Raw genomic sequence first — 21,164 nt, forward strand, 5'->3', positions numbered from 1 at the left:
GACGTTTTGGTTGCAATTCGCACGTTATTTTCCATCGCCTAGTCAGTTCCTTTGCTTCTTCTAGAAAAGCAGGAACAATTCTGCCTCAAATGCGTTAAGTTATCGCACAAATTTCTTAACAATGACGAACGAAAGTTAATATCACATGACTCAATAAGTTTGAAGCTAAATTTGTCCTCTTCAGTACAAGATTCTGCAAAGCAAGCATCAACGCAAAATCGAAGTTTTCGAGTTGCTTTATTGACTATGCCTGTCCTGTCTCTAACGATTTATGGCTATGCAGTACCACAGCATCCAAACACTTCATTACAGAAGGGAAGTTATTTAGTATGGCCAAGACGCAGTGAATTCGCTATTACTGTCACGCACACTTTTAAAGTAATTGCCTGGCTTCCCATTTTCATACCAGGCAAATGCTGGGGCTGTACCTTAAATAAGGCCACGGCAGCTTCTTTCCCACTTCCAGCCCGTTCCTGTCCCATCGTCACCATAAGACCTATCTGTGTCGGTGCGACGTAAAGCAACTTGCAAAAAAAAATTAAAGTAACACACACACACACACATTCTGTTCAACTGAAGCCAACGAGGAAGCTTTCGCTAAAGAAAACGTGCACACACTGAATGACATAGAACTGTCACAATTCTGTAATACCGGAAACTGAGTCACTTAACATCAGATTATTATAGGCTGCGCAGTGTATAAAATCTGCATTTGGTACCAGTTCCTTTATCCTTGCTTGAAGTTCATCATGCTGACCGCTCCAGTCCTCTACATTTGCTGATGTATATCCCCATTTTACCTAAAATTTCTAAAATCGTGTGCTCAAAGCTTTTGCTAATCTGGCTGACCATTTCCGTAAACCCAAGAAATGATTGATTTACTCCGCGTCTCTTTCCACCATTTGTGCTCAACTGTAGTAACGTATCTGATTACTACACTAACTGATATCTGTTTAAAAGGTCTTGCGTGGTATCAAAGATTAGAGAATAAAATGATGCCGCTCTCATTTCAGCTGTTAAACATTCATGAACGAATGTAGCAGGAAAAACGTTCTGGATATCATGGTGAAGGTATTTTGATCGTAAGTGAGTGTTGGTTATATCGCTCGTGGACTGCAATAGTGGCACAACTCAAAAAATACGAATTTGGAACTAATGTGCTCTCCAGTATTGTAGATTCGTCTTCTTTCCAACAGCAATAGCGGCATACCTTGTAGTTCAAAATTCCACCAACAAATGGCAGAAGTGCATTCTTTGCTTTGTTGTTTACATTGACTACAATATTGGCGCTTCTCGGTTTGCACCTGGAGCTCGGTAGTTGCGAAGCACATTCTTTTCATCAAGAGTAACACACTGTAAGTTGCGCCATTGTTGCAGGAGAATTTAATTATTGTCTGCAGCCCGTCAGAAACATTAAACTCATTTATCTCAGAACTTGTTTTTTTTTTGGTTGTGTCAGTATTGTAGCCTATGAGCGATTTGAGACTTCAGTAGAGAATTATAGATAGAAACAAGATGCATAATCTCCACTTCCTGGTCCGATTGTCCCTTCTTGTTCTCCCTGTCCACGAAGCGAACTAACAGCCAAGATTCGAAGTATGTCGATTATGCGGACAAATATCATTCCACTTCCGACATTCCTCTGAAATTCGATTCTCAATTGTAGTGTTTTTCTTCCACGCAGACTCAGAAACACAAGGTTGTAGGTGACAATGACTAAGCACATGAACTTTTCTTTTACTTAGCCCTTGCCAATCACAAATAGAGCCATTACGCCTGTTTTGCCCTTCACCGTTTTCACCGAAATGCCGGCACGGTTCACACTTTAGGAAATAGCACAACCAAAACCTATCTAACTTCTGGCCAGTGTTTGTGTTGCAATAATAATAATCTCTGCTAAACCTTCTCCTTGTTACTGTGTCCTTCGGAAAAAGCCCAAATGATCTACATGGTTTTAAAGCCAGGATACGCATTTTTGTTTCATAGTTAATGGGCTCTTTGAAAAACCCTCTCGCTGCTTGTGAGAATGCGTCACATTCATTAACATTTATTTTAGAATCGCGTTTCAACAGTATTGACATTTAAGGTTTGTAAATCATTTTCGTTTTCTACTACTCTACAATATGGCACGGTTCGGGTTGATGTTCGTCTTGAATCATTCCTGATGGAACAATTATTTCGCAAAGTGCGTCGACTTCTGTTAATTTGTTAATGAATTCCTGTTTTTCTTGTTGTATTTTTCGCTTTTTTGCACCAGTTAAATATTTCGGCATATCACCCATATTTAATGACAACACATAACAGCACTAAAAGTAAAGATTGAAAGACTCACGCCGAGAAAGAACGATAATGAAATCACTCACTGTAAAGAACTAAACATTAATGCCCAAACGAACCACAAAATCATCGAGAAGGAAAACACAAGAGTCCTACAACATTCCGTACCCGATCTTATTGTCACCAATATTCAATCCATTACTGGCAGTTTTTACGTAACACACCAACACTGTCTCAATAGCAGGGCAGACAAGAAAACTGAGATGCCTCAACAAACAATGAAAAAAAAATTCCTAGAAACGACGGTCGGTACCTACTCCTGCAATGAGGAAGTCCTCGTGTTCAGGTGCAGTTGGTTACGGGTCTATACTGCATTCGACACTAACAACCTACTTTACTCGAACAATTCAGGGCACATACAGGTCAGGAAGGGCCAAGCCATTTCCTGCTTATCTTATCTCTTGAAAGCCCTTCTGCGAAAGCTGGCTAATTACCTAAAAATTTTGAGAAGCCGGCGACTTTCTGTTATTTACGTAAAGAAACAAGAGTTGAACAACCGTAATAAGCACATTTCAGTTCATATCTACGGCCAGTTTCCCGATAGTGTCAGACATTGTAACAAATATATACAGTAGGCCCTACTACACATTATACAGCATGTTTTGATTTTTGAACTGCATTAACTGCAGGATGGAAAATAGAGATACGGAGAACTAAATTTCGACCTACAGGGAACAAAATAATACCTTTTTAACACCTGTTAAGAACATTTTATATTATCTATATCTTCCTTTACCCGAATATCACTAACTCCTAACTCATCCAGACGCATCCTCTCTGCTGACTCAGCCAGTTCTATTTTCTTTCTTCCATAAACCCCATTAATATTAATAGTTCCCCATGGAATTTCTTTATGTTCGCCAACCCTCGTATGTCAGATGGAAATAGGACTCCGTTACGCCCATAGATCCGAGGCTTGCTTGGAATACTACTTTTAGCTCGGTAATTTGTGTGAAGCAGGATGCTACTCAACTTACATATGTTATTATTTGTGCCAATACAGAGAATTTAATAGCTAAGAAAGTACTGTATTAAGCTCTTGATAAAATTAATAATTATAACAAATATTTTTGTAGCTGCGTTTATTTCGTCATAACTATTCGTTTTACAAAGAATTATTTTTAAGCCCTTTAAATTTCCTGTTTTGGCACGAAGAAAATTGCGACTGAATAAACTGTTTCGGTAACGTAATAGAAAAGTTCAGAAATCTTTTGCTCTCGGTAACTACAATGCCTGCCGTTATGTGGATTCAGTGATAGAAAGAAGCTTATGGAGCAAAGAATGTAAATGTGATAGAAAGTACAAAGAATTCAACTTACCAAATGACCCAGTTCGTAATGATCATCATGGCTGCGCCGAGGGCTGTGAAGAATTTCAGAAGAGGTTCACCATTTTTCCCCATCTTACTAATAGTAATTCCGAACACCACGGAGAATACCACAAGGCCCATTATATTCATGCCGTTTTCAAATTTGTGGGATATCTTCCAGTCGTAGAGGGTTAGATTTTTCGTAGCTAGAATGACAAAAGAAATTTTAAAAATACAGTGGTTTAATATGTACACTAAGCCACAAATTGTTATGTTGTCTATACTGTATATGTGATATAAAGTGTTATTTAGAATGATATATATTACCAGTGTTCTTGCAATAGGAATGAAAGCTATTCTTTAATTTATTAATTAGCCACAAAATCGAACGAAAGTAATAAGTCATGGAATTTCCCCCTTCCTGTAGTCAGAGTAGTTTATTAGAAAATACAGTTCAGATACTTGCGACAGTTCTCTAAAAGTTACTTTAATTTAAATACTGCTGCTTCATTTTAGTGATGTTGTGCTCATTACCTTTTGTACTCGTAAGTGTATATGGTGTGGATATGGAGCTATCCCGATGTATTCTGAAAGTAAGTATAGATAAGTTTCGCAGTGCACCACACCCAATATACTCTCAGATACTCCCAAGGGCTCGGGTTAAAGTCACTCACATGTAGATTGCGAGCCCGCCGTTTTACGCGAGTAAAGCTATTATTAAGGAAATCAGCCGAACATACTGTCGTTTTATATCGCTCAGAAAAGAGTAGATGAGAGGGGAGGAAAGAAGATGTGAGGAGTGAAGGAAGAAAAAGAGAGGGAGAAAGAGAACAACAGAAAGAGAAGAGGATATAAGTTAATAATGTTAATTATTTTACGTCCCACTTACTGCTATTACTGTTTTCGGAGACGCTGGAGGAGAGGACCTCTGGGGAAAGAAGAGAGAGGAGGTGACAGCGAGACGAGGAGGGATGAAAGGGAAAAGGGGTAGAGGATAGAATGGAGGGGAAGTGTAAGAGGAGAAATGAGATTAGAGGAGGGAAGAAGTGAAAGAAAAGAAAGAGATAAATATTCGACGAGATATAGGACAGGAGAGAAGGGGAAAAGGGAGGAAAGAAGAGAAGAGTTGATCATCCTAGAAATAGTATGCCGTGAGTTTTCCTCTTCAACTCCAGATAAAGCTATGAACTGACCTTGGCCATTTCCTATTTTATTACAGACAGAGTTCTGGTCTGCGTGCACAAATCAGTTCGAAGTATACACAACTCGTAGCCATCTCCTCCGCGCTGTTTCAGCTCGTGCCACCTCGGTAAAAAGTATAATCATTGTTACAATACCAGAATTCAAGTTCATTCTTAGTCTTAATAGCTTTTAATGTCACTGCATATTTGCATTTTGGTTCTAACATATTCTTTTTCTTCTTCGCTGTCCAGTCACAAGCACATAAGAAGGAGGCTCTTGAAGAACATGGATATGAGTCCGTGTTGTATTATATATGCTATTCTACGTATTTTTGTCTCGTTTCTAAGTAAGACCAGAAATCCTTACGATTTTAATGAATGAAACAAGCAGCGGAAATAAAATGACTGTTTTACTCGTCCGTCAATACGAGATTGTTGCCGTCCTGTATGGGGTCAATAAGGGACAAAACACAATGTACAATCGTAAGCAACGTACGTGGACAGAAAGCTGATCGGTAAATACGTATTCAAACGATGTGGCATATGGAGTAAGCTACTATGTTCTAATACGTCTTGCGCACTAGTACATCGTTAGGTTCGATACAAGATTGCACATACAGGTTTCTGTTGCTTGTTTGTTACCGTCTATGCTTTCTTCTTTCCACTCCGTGATCTTCGATGTAGGAGCATGCGCTTTATCATAATGATGTTGAAATATTCTTATTTACAGTATTGTAACGATATTCAATTGTAGATCGTAAATTACATCAGGCATGTGAATAACGAGGCAATAGGCTGTAGGGTTAGTAAAATATTTTTGATGCTTCAAATTCTAGACAAATATCAACAGGAGACACTTCATGTTCTTCAGGAGAGTATAGCAATGATCTTCGTTTCGGTAATACGATGACTGAAATTCACAAATCGTGTCATAGAGCAAGCCAAATTTACTTTTCTCGAAATTAATGCCCATGTTTCCGTAGGGATAATTCATTCCGTTAAGGTATAGACTATGTCTCAATTTGCAGTAATTAATCTGAGAGATATCTATCGTGTGGTTGAATTAATGATTCGTTTGAAATGCACTAATAATCTACAGGGTTTTTCATTGAAAGGTGATGTTTATACAGCCCAGTTATGCTTGTTTATAGCCGGTAACACAGGATACTCCAGCAGCTCACAACTTCGAAATCGCATAGGCAATGGTGTATCACTTTCTACAATCTTGAGTAATCGAAGTGTTTCTCTATCTGATAACGTTACATGTGGAATCCTCCACATGAAACCATGAAGCATGATTTTCGAGTCTACAAGTGTTCCTGCAGTTTTAAGAGGAATTTAATCACTTCTATCACGGATCAGGATTAGGTCTTTTTGCGCCGATTATAATATGTCTATAGTCTTTAGCGAAGCCAAAACTATGTTTGAATGTTAACATACCTGTAAAGATACTGTCCACATTTATAATTCATTTGTTAATAGCTTTAGGATACCGTCCTGCCATCCGTAAGAGATTACTTTCTTCAGCACTTGTAATACCAACATTCTTTGACCTGTCTACTTCTACACTATTTACTTCATGGCGAGCTTCAGAAAAGTGAAAGGCAAGACCATGGTTATTTAGTTGAGATGTGCTGGGACCAATTACATCTGCCTTATCTATGCGTCCTTCAATGTAAGGTAGCGTTCATGAGGTAGTGTGTACACAATAATAATGTTATTGGTTTACGTTCCACTAACTACTTTTACGATTTTCGGGGACGCCGAGGTGCCGAACATTTTCCCGCAGGATTTCTTTTATGTGCTGGTAAATCTACCGACACAGAACTGACGTATTTGAGCACTTTCTAACAGGTATCATTGGAATGAGCCAGGATCGAACCTCCCAACTTTGTTTCAGTAAATCAGCGCCTTAAACATCTGAGCCACTCAGCCTAGCTAGGCTGTATAATCTTGCTGGTTGATGATGCAAATTCCATCGTTTTTATTGAGTCCAAATATAAAAAGTTGATAAGGAGGAAGCTCACTTCGTACTACACCTTCTTGAGTTTCTACTGTGCTCATGAAGTCTAACATCTCTTGTATACTGTTGTAGTACCGTATAATCTAAGTCATGGATATCTGTCTATACACATCTATTAACTTCATGACTCTTCGCAAAATTGTGGTAGTTACCTCGATGTACACAGTGTTTTATGGATTTGTTTCATAGTCTTTTATGACGAAGTTTGTAAACTACGTGAGTGTGACAATCTAAATTAATGAACTGATTATGTTTATTCACAAGCCTAAGCGTGATATCACTGATGTGTGTTACAGTCACATGATTATAGAGCACTACTGTCGGTTTCTCACAAATGCTATAATCACCTTCTGCAATTATAAAGTCGTGCAGGGCGTGTATTTGATGAATACCATACAAATCTGTAATGATATTACAAGTGACGCTGAAATGACGATTATCGAAGTGTGTTGTAGGTTGATCAGCCTCATGATGTACGTTCGGTGTTATATCTCTATGAAAATCCAAGCAACGGTCCACTCGAATCAGGTTCTGTTTTAAAACCATTCTTGAAATCAGATTCAATGACGTATTTATGTGTGATGTTGCTTACTGTAAAAAAGAACGTGTAATTATTATTATTCAAACTGCCATCGCCAATGGCTGTTACGACGTACGAACAGCTGTGCGAGAGCATGTTATCGTCCCTACTGCACTGCGTGAGGAAGACAGCATGAGAGGGGCAAGGTCGTGTGACGTCAGCACTGCTTGTAGCTCACCTCCCCGCAGAAACGTCTCGAAACTATTTTTTAAGCTTTTTAACGACTGGACCAATAAATATGAGACTAACACCAATTTGTAGTTCACATTTAAAAGTACAACCCTACAAATTTAAGGCTAATCTGTCCAGTGGTTTCAAAGATACGATGAGTTGAAATTTGGGAAGTATTATCACCCCTCTGTCACCTGACTCGGAGTGCGGCTCCCAGCCGGATATAAATAGGTCGACGAACCGAGGGTACAGTCAGTGTATCTTAAACTCTACGATCATGACAAGACGTCGGTATGCTCCGTCGCGCTTCGCGAGAGACATAAAAGTTACACTCTAGAACTTTGAAATTGTGCGAGGACGTCGCAAGTGAAGTTTCGGCCACGTAGAGGCGTGTGAAATGTTATAAAATTTTCTCCGACTAAACCATCATTGTTTAAGATTCGCGAATGTCTTAACTAAGGGAATTTACGATAGAGACTGCGTATTGAAGTATAATTGGGAATTCAAGTGTTTTGTTTACCAGTTGACGGTATTGCGGTCTTTGTCAATTTCTTGTAATTTTGAACTTTGTCATTGACAGTAACAGCATACTAGGACATTGTGTGTGATAAACTGAACTAATTAATGACGATTTAATTGATTCTTAGACGCATTTCTCGTATACTAGTACGATTATGAACTATGTGAAGTACTATTCCACTAAATATTCAGCAAATAACAGGACTAAATGTGACTATTTTTTCATGTATTTTCTCGGAATTTCGATTATGACCATGAGAAACTAACTGAATGTTAAGAACTTTTTATGACAATATTAGGCCATACGAACTCGTTCATGCAAATTCAGTCATAAAAACTTCTTAATCTATGAACATTAGTATTCCAGAGATGATTATAGGAATGATAGTAATGGCATTTTCTCAAGTGTTTCGTGGACTGTGATGATTATTATACGATTGAACCTAAGACATAATCAGTGACTGTTATGAACTGTGACAGTGTTCAATTTTTATTCTATAAACTGTGAGTGAAAGACTGTGTTTTCCATTTTTGAAAACGACTGTATGTCATCACTGCATTAACTTGACTTATGGATCATACTATAGCATAGACTGTGATATTCTGAGTCACGTATTTAACATCATAAAACAAAAAGTGAAAATACGAACTATGCATTAAGACTTGTGTAAGTGTAAAATACCAACATTAATGATAATTAGGAGTTCTACAACCCATTATATTGTGCCAATTGAACTTTCCGTGTTTCAACATTTCTCTTTAAAAGAACGTCGGAAATCTTGGCTAAGTGTCGTGATATTACACTGCGTAGAACGTCATTTCCAGCGTGGGATTAAACGTGGTTTCTTCAACCGTGGTATCCAGCGAGGGAATGATCGTGATTTCGACGAGGGATAATAACGTGGTGTCTTCATTGAATGGACGTGTCACGCTGCTGGTGATGAGTTAGAGTCTTGGCTGCACGCTGCAGAAAGTTCCAGTCATCAAGCCGCAGGACAGTACTTCATCAATCATTATAAGCAGATTACAGGTGATATAAGTGTTTTTCATATATTTTTTGAGTGAGAAATTCCACTTAGACACTAACTGACTTTTAACAAAGCACTCAATCATTTATAGTGCTACATTCGTCAACAGAAAAGTGCTTCGTGTGAATTTTACTATTCCCAATAATTCAAGAAGTCTCCATGTCTTGTTTTGAACTGTAGATTTCTCTTTAAAATCTTTTATAAATTGAAGTCATCTCACTTAGACGAACTATAGGGTTTGCCATAAAGCAAGTGCACTATTTTATTTTCTTATAAAATCGATTTAGATGAACTGTAGGAGTATACAGCAAGTGGTTGAAAACTTTTATTCGAACTATCAGATTATTAATGGAAGTGTGTGTTAATATTATGTTTGAAAATCTTGGAAAACTGTAGGTTTGCATCACGATTGGGTTTTACGCTATTTGGTTAAATGAAGTACTATGTGCAAAGTGTTATTTTGGAATTTAAAGCTATATAAGAGATCCTAGATGAACTGTAGGGTGTTTATGATCTCAGAAAATTGGTATTCATTTTGGACATTTTTTAAATCAAGTGGATGTCTCAGAATATAACAGCGCCGATATTTCATTTTTGCCTTTTGAAAAGATTGACAAAAAATTTAATTTTGACATTTCAACTGCAGGGTGATTTACATGAAAATTTCAATAAATATTGTCAAAAAGATTTTACCACCTATTATTCGCCCTGCGAAAATATCCTTCTCTGTACCTGCTCCAGTAAGTAACCGCACACTACCTGAGATCCTTCCCCTGCTCTGGCCCATAATAATTTTCCGGTACAATAATTATAATTTTGTGTGGCTATTTCTATCCGGGTAGAGCCCTTGTAAGGCAGACCCTCCGACAAGGGTGGGCGGCCACAGCCGTTTATAAGAAAGAGCGTGTTATTGTGGTGGAGGATAGTTTTGCGTGTGGTGTGTGAGTTTCAGGGATGTTGGGAACAGCACAAACACCCAGTCCACGAGCCAAGGGAATTGACTATTTCAGGTTAAAATCGCCGACTCGGCAAGGAATTGGACCCACGTCCTTCTGAATCGAAAAGCACTACAGTCACGATTCAGCCAAGGAGCCGGACTTTCGAAGGATGCTTATTCAAGACTAAAAGTATGCTAGTCCAAGATTATGAAAGTGATGATCGGGTTTGATCGGTGTATTAAAGTAGACAGTTGTTTATTTCCTTCTCCTCGTACAGTGGATGTTCTTGCAACATTCGACATCACGTGTATAATGATGCTCTTCGTCTGCAGTCTAGGTTTCATCTAGGAAGATTAGACATAATCAACCGCACATACGTGTATTGCATTTTATATGCGTTTTTGTAAAAAATTACTGCACTGTTTCCGACGTAGCATATGAGCTCCAATGGAGGGATAAGTCTCCATAACTATCGAAAAACCATACCTTAGATTTTCCTTTCACGTAGACAACCTTATGAGTCCCACGTCCACGACTGTCGTCTAAGTTGATCACAGCATTCTCGCATTCACTCTCGTATGCTAGTAGCTGATTTCGCATAAACATACCGTGAAAACCGTGAATTCTTAATTGTCTGGATAACGTAGCAAATTTTTCGTTTCCAAAACATTGCTTTACTCTTAGGAGAAATTCTTGCTCTTGCTGCGCGTGGAGCTTTTGTGAATAACCCTGGATATATTCTCCTCGAATAGCTTGTCTCGCTGCCTTAACATCCGCTTTCCATCCTACAGTTTTCGTTTCTTCTTCATAGCGTCTGTACTCCATTGTTTCCCATTCTGCAAATTAATTCTCTCGTCAACAGCGATTTTCCAACTAATAGTTACTTCTTGTCTCATTTGTTATATATGCTTACCATATTCTAACTTTTCATTCAGTCATCATAGGGATTATGCAGCAGTAAGACACACTTGCTGTGAGTAAAATTGTGTCACATCTCCTACCTAGTTCTGTTACAACTACGTAAATTCGTCATGAAACACCGTTCCCCTTTACAATTCGATGTATCATTACTAAACCATCGGGATATGCGAAGTCAAATCTTATACTAACGCTCATTACCTCTTCAAATGGCATACGCTTACAGAATATTTACAATATCCCAAGTTACTCTCTCAACCGCTGTAGATTCTACAACTTATCATGCAGGACCCGGTTAAAGCTGGATTAAGATATTTTTAATTTACTGCACGTGAGCATGCACTGCCTCCAAATGATGTGATTCACAATTCTCTCATGATCTTCGACGATGTCGCTACAGAACGATGTCATGAGCGCTTTAGAATGGGATGTCATAAATATATAGATTGCTTTTATTTATATCAAGCCTATTCCCGTGTGATTAAGCAGCTGATACGGGAAAATGCCAATAACATTGTGTTTTTTAGACAAGATGAACTCAAAATGCGTCACGTGTATGACGATCATGTTAAAACTGATATGACATTCAATGACTTTAAACGTCCGTGTGCTACATCTTGATAATCACAACGATAGGACTTCTTATTTATTGATAAAGAAAGTGATCTACATCACGATCGGTATCGCATTGTCTTTGGATAGTTTTAAGCATCAATACAGCGGTTAGAGAATGCACTTGATCTGAAACCTAAGTCATTCAACACCAAACAAAAATATTACGAAACGTATCATCCGTGCACGAAACAGTATTCGATGTAAATAATAGAACTTAAACGTATTAAAGCAGATACTGATTTCTTCTTGAAAATACAACTCGGTACACCTCTAAGAGAGATTTTAAATTCTACTTCGTCTAAGCCTACCATATGTTCTGTTACCATGCAAACATCCCAACATGTGGAGTAACAGAAAGAGGAAAAGCAGGATGAGGAAGAAGAAGAGGAGGACGATCTTAAGGTCTCTTTACTATCTAAGCAGATTGTTTTCAACTATAAACGTCACTGCAGAAACACGAACACCACATGATCTACCTTCCTTGTATGAGGTCGTGACCACACCGCAGTATCGTGATCTGTTAAGGCAATTTGTTACGAACACCTATGGTTCACTCTTTGCTCCTTACATAGAGAAACTCTTTACAGGGCAAACTGAAAACATACGGCATTCGCTACGAAGAAAATGATTTCGCATAGGTACTGCTGATGTTAAGATAAATGGCAACAGTTTTATCGTAAAAGGTGTGAAATATAGACCTACAAAATGTATCTTAGAACTCCTCTTCTCATGGATACCTGACAAGAGTATACTTTTGCAAGTTAATCTTAAGAGAAATAAAACGATTTGTTTTACGACTGACGCTACTCGACATCATTACAAGAAGACAGAAGCTGTAAATGTAAATAAGAGTCGCAAGTAACGATATTTCATTTCTAAGCTGTTTCCTTCACATAAACTGTCTGCATGTGGTCTTATTTCATATAAAAAGCCTCTGTTACCCTATGTAGACGTGACATACTAGAAAAATCTCAACCTACTAGTAAAACGTCTAAAACTGCTAAAATCCTCTTAGGATCCTAGTCTCAAAAAAGCATGAAACAGTGATTCTATTCGTGGAAATAGAGAAGGAATTAAGTAATGCTTGTATTATTGAGTAATAACTATTCAAAGCAAGACCTCACCTGTAGGGATAAGCACTGCGCACGAGTTACATAAACCAATTCGTCGCAGCTACCGTCCCTGACGTGTCATGACAAGTGGAAAGGATGATCTATGCTCAGCTGATTTAGTAAAAATGATTCCTTATGCCTCTACCAATAAGGGATACAAGTACTCACTGTCATCGATGTGTACTCTAAGTTTGCTTTTGCATAACTCGTGCGTTCTAAGACAACTGATCAAGTCAAATATGCTTTGAAACGTAGTGTTCAACAATCAAAACACTGCCCATGTCTTCGCCAAACTGATCAATGTAAAGAGTTTTACAACGCGTTTTCTTCTCATTATCTTAATATGCCGAATGCCCTCTAACATTCCATTTCTTTTCTCTGTTCTGTTTATTCTTTTCTTGAATATTTGTACAGATTTTACAAAAGGATCAAACAAGCAAGTGCTGAAGAACGCATTCTTCTAATAAAAGAAATAGATGGCGTGCAGAGGAAAGCAGCAAGATTTGTAAAATGAGATTTCAATAGAAAAAATAGTGTATCAGAAATGTAGGAGAAACGTGGGTGGGAAGCTTTAAGTAATAGGAGGGTAAAAACTATACTTACAGGATTATGTAGAGCCTGTACAGGAGAGGAACCATGGGAGGAAATTCGTGAGAGGCTTCGGTTGAAAAATAATTATATCGGCTGGTTTGACAAGTATACTGTAAAATTACACGGGCATTTTAGCAGAAGCGATTGGGGTAAATTTTCATTCATTGGGAAAGGCGTGAAGGAGTGGAACTATTTACCAGGGGTGTTTGATCCTTTTGTAAAATCTGTACAAATATTCAAGAAAAGAATAAACAGAACAGAGAAAAGAAATGGAATGTTAGAGGGCATTCGGCATATTTTTTGTGAAATCATTAATTCCATCCCCTTGCCTGTGGAGATTGAACAGCCGAAGTACGGGATTGCCGGTAGGGGTGAAGTACAGTGGGCACTTCGAGGGCCCTGGAACCACTACGGTAGGTGTGAAGGCCATCCAGGAACTATGAAAAGCGGTGGCAAAAAGCGTTCTGGTTAAGACGCAGCGGGTCGTTATGCATGGTACATACCAAAATGGGTAAAATAAAGTGGTAGTCTGTACCACCTTTCCATACCGTCATTTGAAGACGTGTGCTGCTATCTGAGCGAAAGTAGCGCTCTCAGCCTGTCATTCACTCTCAAGCACGTGCTCTATGTTTACCTGTCAAATTCAAAACGCGCGCACTCTAAAATACCACCATCCCCGTTGTTGTTGCCCCTACGTTCTCTCAAATAAGTTCTGTTGCATACCGCCACACGTCGTAGGACAAACAATTAATGAACTTTTGCCGCATATGCTGAGCTCTCTAGGAACAAACTAATGCACTTTTCCGCCATCTGTCAACAAACGAATGAAGTTTATTCCACCTCAACCTTCCCATGCCGCCATCGTATGACCTGAGCTGCCATCTATACTCCCTCCACCTTCCAATGCGACAACTAGCTCCCTCTGTAATCCCCCACTACCCGTCTCGCTTGTCCACAGAAACGACTGCACACACTACGAGTCGTCTGCCCCCCTCCTTTCCGGGTCTTGTATGTATCAGTACTACCAGGGCATATATTTGTCTGCACCTGTGCACTCTTACTAAAGAGCATTGTCTAAGCAGCACTTTTGAGTGCTATTTGTTTAAAAGGCTTTAATTTCAGGTAGCAAGAGGTAAGATGTCCGACAAAAGCGTGATCAACGAAGAAGGAAAGCAGATGATGCTCGACGAAGTGAACGCGAAACCTTCAGGCTCGATACTGGTCACGTTGACCCAGGCAACCCGGCGCCATTGGCATACTACAAGGAGAAGTTGATACAGTTGTCTATGTAAAGTATGAGGGAACGCATGCTCAACCATTTGGTGTTCTATCATATCTACTTCCAAGACTTCCCCAATTCTGTCCTGGGACTTCGAGGCCTTTCTACGAGAGAGCGTGCTCATCTTCCTCGGGTATCCAAACGGCACGCAGCACTACGAAGATATCCTCAGCCCGATGCAGCAGATCACAATCCCGAGCAAATGTATATGTTTCATCTACAGGATTGACAGACCCATGCAGAGGGTCCAACAGTCTCCGGAGAGGACGTCGAGCCGGGGGGGGGGTCACACACTTTTACCAGGCCTGAGACAACGACGTCCGCCACGCAGACCGCTAGGAGGCAGAGGAACAAGCAGGTGGACACGGACTTGTGACCCTCGGCTATCATGGTACCCCAAGCTGCGAATACCTGACGGGACAGCCCCCCCCCCCGAGTGCCGCGAAGGTGCTACCCACCAAGTGGACCCAGATATCTAAGGCCACCAGCCAAGGACGACAGCACCGGCCAATCAGGAATAGTCCTTCACCCGGACGCAATCGAGGATGGCGCCCCGGACGATGGAGAACGGCAGCACGGATGTAGAAACGGGCGACGTATGGCGTTCCAAGGCTGCTACCCAGGCCTTACGGCCTGAAAGCATCAGCTTCACGATGCAGATATCTTTGCGTACGGTACAGGATAGGGAAACAACTAAGGTGCTAGCGTCGGCCGACTTCGCCTGGCACTGCAGCGGGTCTCCCCGTGCCCGTACAGTCCCCAGGCCGGGAGGAGAAGCACCACCATGACGATGCCTCCTCCCGGCCAAGAAGGGACCGCCGCCATCACCGTATCAGGAGGAAGAATACACCGGCCCACAAGGAGAGGACCTCCCAGCCGCAACTCACGACTGCACCCAGGGAGGCGAGAAAACGAGAAGACAATCTGGAAAGTACCTCAGAAACTCTTGCAGTGTTTACGCTGTATGAGGTGAGGTAAATGTCAGGTTATCTGTGGTCTCTTGTGCGCTGCAATTGCTGTTCTGGTGCCAACCGCCACATAGCTTGCTCTGCACATAGGGAGGTGCCGGTGTGCGCAAACGACGCAGGGGTTCAGCCGTCCTCTCATCCCAGTTGCCCGGTATGGAGCACCATGGCCCGGGCATAGAGAAAGTTGGCTCATCGCCATGTGCCTGCTCCCTCCAAGAGGTCCCGGCGGGCGTGGCGTGGCGTGGCCACGTTCTCCGGGATCGGAGGTTAGGTACGAGTGATCGCTTCTGACTAGACTGTGCAGCAGGTCCTAAGAATTCTAGCGGTATAACTTGGTAACGGGTAAGGCCTGCGCTGTTCACAGTAGTGTCTAGATCTGATCCCCCGAATAACTGGACTGGCTTTTAATAGGTAACTTCATTTTTCATGATACGTGTTCCTACCTAGCAATATTACCTGGACTTCTGCAAACCACATCCTTTGCATGTCCTATGTAGAACATACCAGGTTTTACCTATAGGCATTTTCCATTTCTGCTTATGGGGATTTTTCCTGGTCCTTAATACCAACCTCCAGTAACATGCAACCCAATACCTACTCTACCTGGCAGCATGTTTGACACGGCGACAGGCACGATACTTCCTTAGTATCATTACTTCCCAACCCTCTCTGCTGTCTCTTTCTCTTAGAATTAACAGCATGTCGGGGGCGATGTATTTGTGTTGCTCGCCACGCTGGGGAGCGTGTTTCGCCCCCCCACCCAAAGGAAAAAGTACAAGTCGTCACTCTGCACAGTTCAGGCGGAGTAAGCACTGCTGATCTCCAGCAGTCCACCGCTCTCAGGAATCAAGCCTGAGGAGGAAGAGTGTTGCTAAGGAGACGGGCACATTTTTGGTGATGTAATGGAGGGTCCAGTGGGAGAACCCTCTCTCTTCCAATTTTTTGGTGGACCGAAGGACGATCTAGGGGAGATAACCCTCTCCACAAAGAAACCGGTTGTTAACCTGACCGATGGGCTCCACCAGGGAGCCCATGAGGTTAGATTACGAACTTCCTGACATCATGATAACGCCAGAGGTAATTGACCTTGCTGATACTGCACCAATCAAAAATGTTGACTCAGTAAAATTCAAATCATCCTCCCTGGCTATGGAAATCAGTTGCTCTACTACTACTGCGTCTTTTTTATAGAAGCACGACATCTGATACTGTGACATTTCACCATAGGCGGTCAAACTTTAAGTCTCGGACGTGTAACGCTGAGCGATCGAATCCGACAAACATTGGAAAACATGTGCCTCTAATAGCGAAACACTTCTGCTTAGCCCAGCCGCAAACTATTACAGACATTGCAGCAACACAGGCTGTAACACGCACTGTAAGGTTAGGATGTTGAACCGTAACAATGCCGTCCCAGTATTGCTCTGGTCTACACTTGTGTTGCCATTTTCTGCTTAATTTCTTCATCATGAGGTGTGCGGTATGCATGACACTCATTATAACTGATGAATAACACTAAGTACAGTATCAAGATATTTAGACATGTCTGGTGAACGAGGTTCTATATATGAAAGGGTACTAATTAGTTAAACTTCCAATCGTAAAGTTTCTGGGACAGATTGCATTGTGTGTTCATATCTGAAACTACTACTAAATTTTTCCGAATTTGAATAAGCGATTGCAAGAAATTTCCATTGATATATTTCTTCCAGAGACACGTGCAAGGTAAGTTCTGTGAAATGTTTCTCCTCGACTTGCTTGAATTCTCAAGTGGAGGACCAACTCCCAAGCGGGATGAGTTATGCAACGTCCATAGAGCTAGACGAAGGAAATTAGCAATTAAGGGTGAGAGGGAACTCTCGCGATACAGTACACAGCTCGCAATGGAACAATAGATCCCTTGTTGAACTGAAGATGTCAGTATTCTCTCAATGACTTCCAATAAAGGCGGCCGCAATTCTAATCCCAGCTAATGTATTTGAAAATTTTGAAATGAGATTCACACATTTCGGATTCCATGTGAAACCGGAGGTCACGGGCAATGATCATGACTACATACATGTATTCTTCTTTATCATTACAAGTTATTTTTTGCTATTTTTTAACGTCGCTCTAACACATTGAAGGTTTTCGGTGACGGAAGGGTGGGAGATTGGGAAGGAAGCGGCCGTGTTCTTCATTAAGGTACAGCCCCAGCATTTGCCTGGTGTGAAAATGGGAAACCACGGAAAACCATCTTCAGGGCTGCCGACAGTGGGGTTCGAACCCACTATCTCCCGAATGCAAGCTCACAGCTGCGCGACCCTAACCGCACGGCCACTTGCTCGGTCACTACAAGTTCACTTATTGCTTTTTGCTTCCACATGCATTACAGCTTTGAACTTATCTTCCACGGCTATATCTCACCACATTTTCTTAGCCCATTCTGTATCACTTACACGTGCTTATTTTTTAATTTTTATTTTTGCTATTGGCTTTATGTCGCATCGACACAGATAGGTCTTATGGCGACGATGAGACAGGAAAGGGCTAGGATTGGGAAGGAAGCGGCCGTGGCCTTAATTACGGTACAGCCCCAGCATTTGCCTGGTGTGAAAATGGGAAACCGCGGAAAACCATCTTCAGGGCTGCCGACAGTGGGGTTCGAACCCACTATCTCCCGAATACTGGATACTGGCCGCATTTAAGCGACTGCAGCTATCGAGCTCGGTCACACGTGTTTATTGAAGCAATGACGTGCACAGCAAGTGATTATGAATGACATTCCATTTAATCCTCATTTACTCTTTGGCAATAACTCCTTGGTACTCAGCAAGCATGTAACGGAAGCATTCCCTCAACCTTAACAGCGTGGTGTTCGTCTTTATCAAGAGGTTCATCTCTCAATATGCGTATTAAGATTAGGTTTTCAGTGGTTCCCGGAGACAGATTCGTTAATCTTGACTGGAGGGAGAATTTGTACAATTTCTTACAGAAACAATTTCCGCGTAGTTAATGACAGAATTATAAAAGTTTTGCGATGCTTTAATCAAATCTTGACAATAATCTAAACTGCCAATTCTGAAGACGACTCGTGGAAGATTTGTCCTATGTCAATGTCCACTGAAAGGCACAGGATTTATAACGATTGATATGACTGATATTTGATTATAGTCAGTAATTCATTTTCCTTCACAACACTGTTGTCAAGTGTGCAGACTTGTATTCAGACATCGTTTATTCTGTACTCTCCTTGCAATATGCGTAAGGGAGTCATACGGCTGGGAGACTCACTAAATCTGTAATGACACTGAGGGGTGTGATAGCGTGTTAACACCGTCATCGACTTATCATCAAGATGACTGCGGGTAGAATATCAACTGTTGCATGTGGATATTTGAAATGAAAAATCACGTCCCAGTGGGTTCGGATTCCGCTCTTTTTCCACTGGCCATTGTCACTGTCAGGATAGCAGGAATGCGGTAATGGGTATAGCACGAGGAAATAGTTACTGGGATGAATTACAGTTACCTGAGAATTACTTTACTCAAATACAAATAACTTTTTCTGCAAGAAATCGGTAAAATTACAATTACTTCTAATAATGCCAGTCTTGAGGAAATTATTGACTTCTTTTGCATAGGGATAGATTGATACTATAGTTCTGCAAAGGAAAATACATTACTTCATTTTGTGTGTTGTTAAGCATAGGGACGTTAAGTGGGTATCACCACCATGTGAGATTAAGCATGATACCTTGGAACGTCCAAAATATTATTTCCCATAATTTTTGTTGTAATTAGTAAAATTTAGCATTTCAAATTATTTGCCATTTACTTTACAAAATAATTGGTTCTTACAGTTCTCACCGCTAAGCCTCGACTTCTTAGGGTAAGTACACCTTTGGATTTGCAAAATTACGCCCTACAAAGGCACTTGAAGGAATACGTGAGTTTAATTTTAAGAACTTCCCGAAGAAAAATGGGTATTGCAAGATAAATTAGACGTCTATGGAAAGACTGGAGTAGGAAGGCACATCCTTCAGCGCTGGTGTAGCTAAACACCTATCATGGCTATGAAGATAGCGGACAAGCGGACGAAGGTAAGGATGAGTAGAAGTGCTGGGAGAAAGGTGAGGAAGCGTGCTGGGCGTCAATAAAGGGGCTGATCTTCTTCCTTTTGGGCTTCGCCCCCCTGGATACCAGTGTTGTGAACTTGGGACCCGACTCGATGTTCGTTCTGCGAGTGATGATCCTGGTATTAATATGTTGGATGCTCCCTGCAAAGAACATGTCCTTGCTTATCGTGCTGGCATAGCGAGTAGAAGGTAAAAGTGTGATCTCTCCCCTACTTCATCGGTTTCCCCGCTAGGCCGCTCTTCTAGCAGAAAGTGAGCTTGAGCCTACAAGTCAGCATACGAATAAAGGACAATTATTGCAAGCAAAATATTATGCTTTTGCTTACCATTCCGGGAGTTGGTTGTCAGATAGTTTAGATACCTTCCAGGAAGACTTTGTGGTCTTAGAAGATTTCAGTTCCTTTCTCATCTGTCTTGTTACACAAAAAAATCGACACTTCATATAATGTAATACACGTTCAGGGATAATGTCCGCAACATGGTCATCGCAGCCTCCTAATTCTTTCGAATTAATAGTGATACTGTGCAAACTGTCCAAACACTCGTAAAATATCTTGCCCCATAGACTATGCTCACAGGAGAGATTTTGTTCCACTGCACTTTCAACCTGTACGAACACATTACAAACTACTCTTGAAGGATGGGTGAGGAAAATGCTGTCAATGCAGTATTTATTGCTATAGTCCCTAATAAACGTAAGGGCTGCGACTAGTATTTCTTCTGTAGGCTTTCTGTGAAGCAGGCCGACACATTTATGACATGTGACCTTGGATACGTTGCGCACTATATATCCCAGATAATAAATTAATCACTCCTTAGTAAGACTGTGGTTATCTCTCTTAAGTAGGCCTAAATTATTCTCCAAGTCCAGTCAGAGGTCATCCATGTTATCAGTGAAGTCTAGCGGAAATATGTTCGCAAATTGGCTTTTGAAGAGTTTTATATCAGGTTCACAAACCGTAGCTCTTGTAACCCTGGGAGTACGATTGCTCCTTCGACTTATCTGCTATTGGAAGGTTTGTACTTTTTCTGCTACAGCCATATTTGTCCCTTCTGTCTTCCTAGCCAGGGCTCTCAATTGATTGACGAATGATGTCAATGTCAGTACATATCTGGGCTTACAATTACTACCCGGTGACAGGGCAAGTTTCGTTGGGATATAAATAGACTGCAACATGTGTAAATTTAGAAAATCTACCGTCACAAGTTAATGAGCTTATTGTACCCAAGTGCCGTTCTAGTGGATCTTGATTCAATTTGGCTGCGAGCACATATCGAAATCTATTATTCAATAAATACTCTGACACCTGTTCGGTGCTCTCAGTTGTTACTCTTAGGGATTCAAGAGTCCTTTATGAAGCAAAAGTATTATTCTTTCCACTGAGGTTATCTCATTTGAGGTTTGATGTCCTATTGAATCTTTATGAAGATTCTGATGGTGTAGAATTATTTAATACATCTATCAGGAGATTTAATTC

At 40.8% G+C, this 21,164-nt stretch overlaps 1 protein-coding gene across 3 annotated transcripts in view; it reads right to left on the reverse strand.

Moving 5' to 3' along the window:
* Positions 1–21,164, reverse strand: part of Eaat1 (Excitatory amino acid transporter 1) — a 341,314-nt gene that overhangs the window by 58,519 nt on the left and 261,631 nt on the right. For all 3 annotated transcript variants that reach the window (XM_067141369.2, XM_068226272.1, XM_067141367.2), the window contains exon 5: positions 3,657–3,852. In XM_067141369.2, the coding sequence (XP_066997470.2) occupies positions 3,657–3,852 (196 nt within the window). The remainder of the gene's footprint in view (positions 1–3,656; positions 3,853–21,164) is intronic.

The sequence above is a fragment of the Anabrus simplex genome, chromosome 2 (assembly GCF_040414725.1).
Source record: "Anabrus simplex isolate iqAnaSimp1 chromosome 2, ASM4041472v1, whole genome shotgun sequence".
Classification (NCBI taxonomy): domain Eukaryota; kingdom Metazoa; phylum Arthropoda; class Insecta; order Orthoptera; family Tettigoniidae; genus Anabrus; species Anabrus simplex.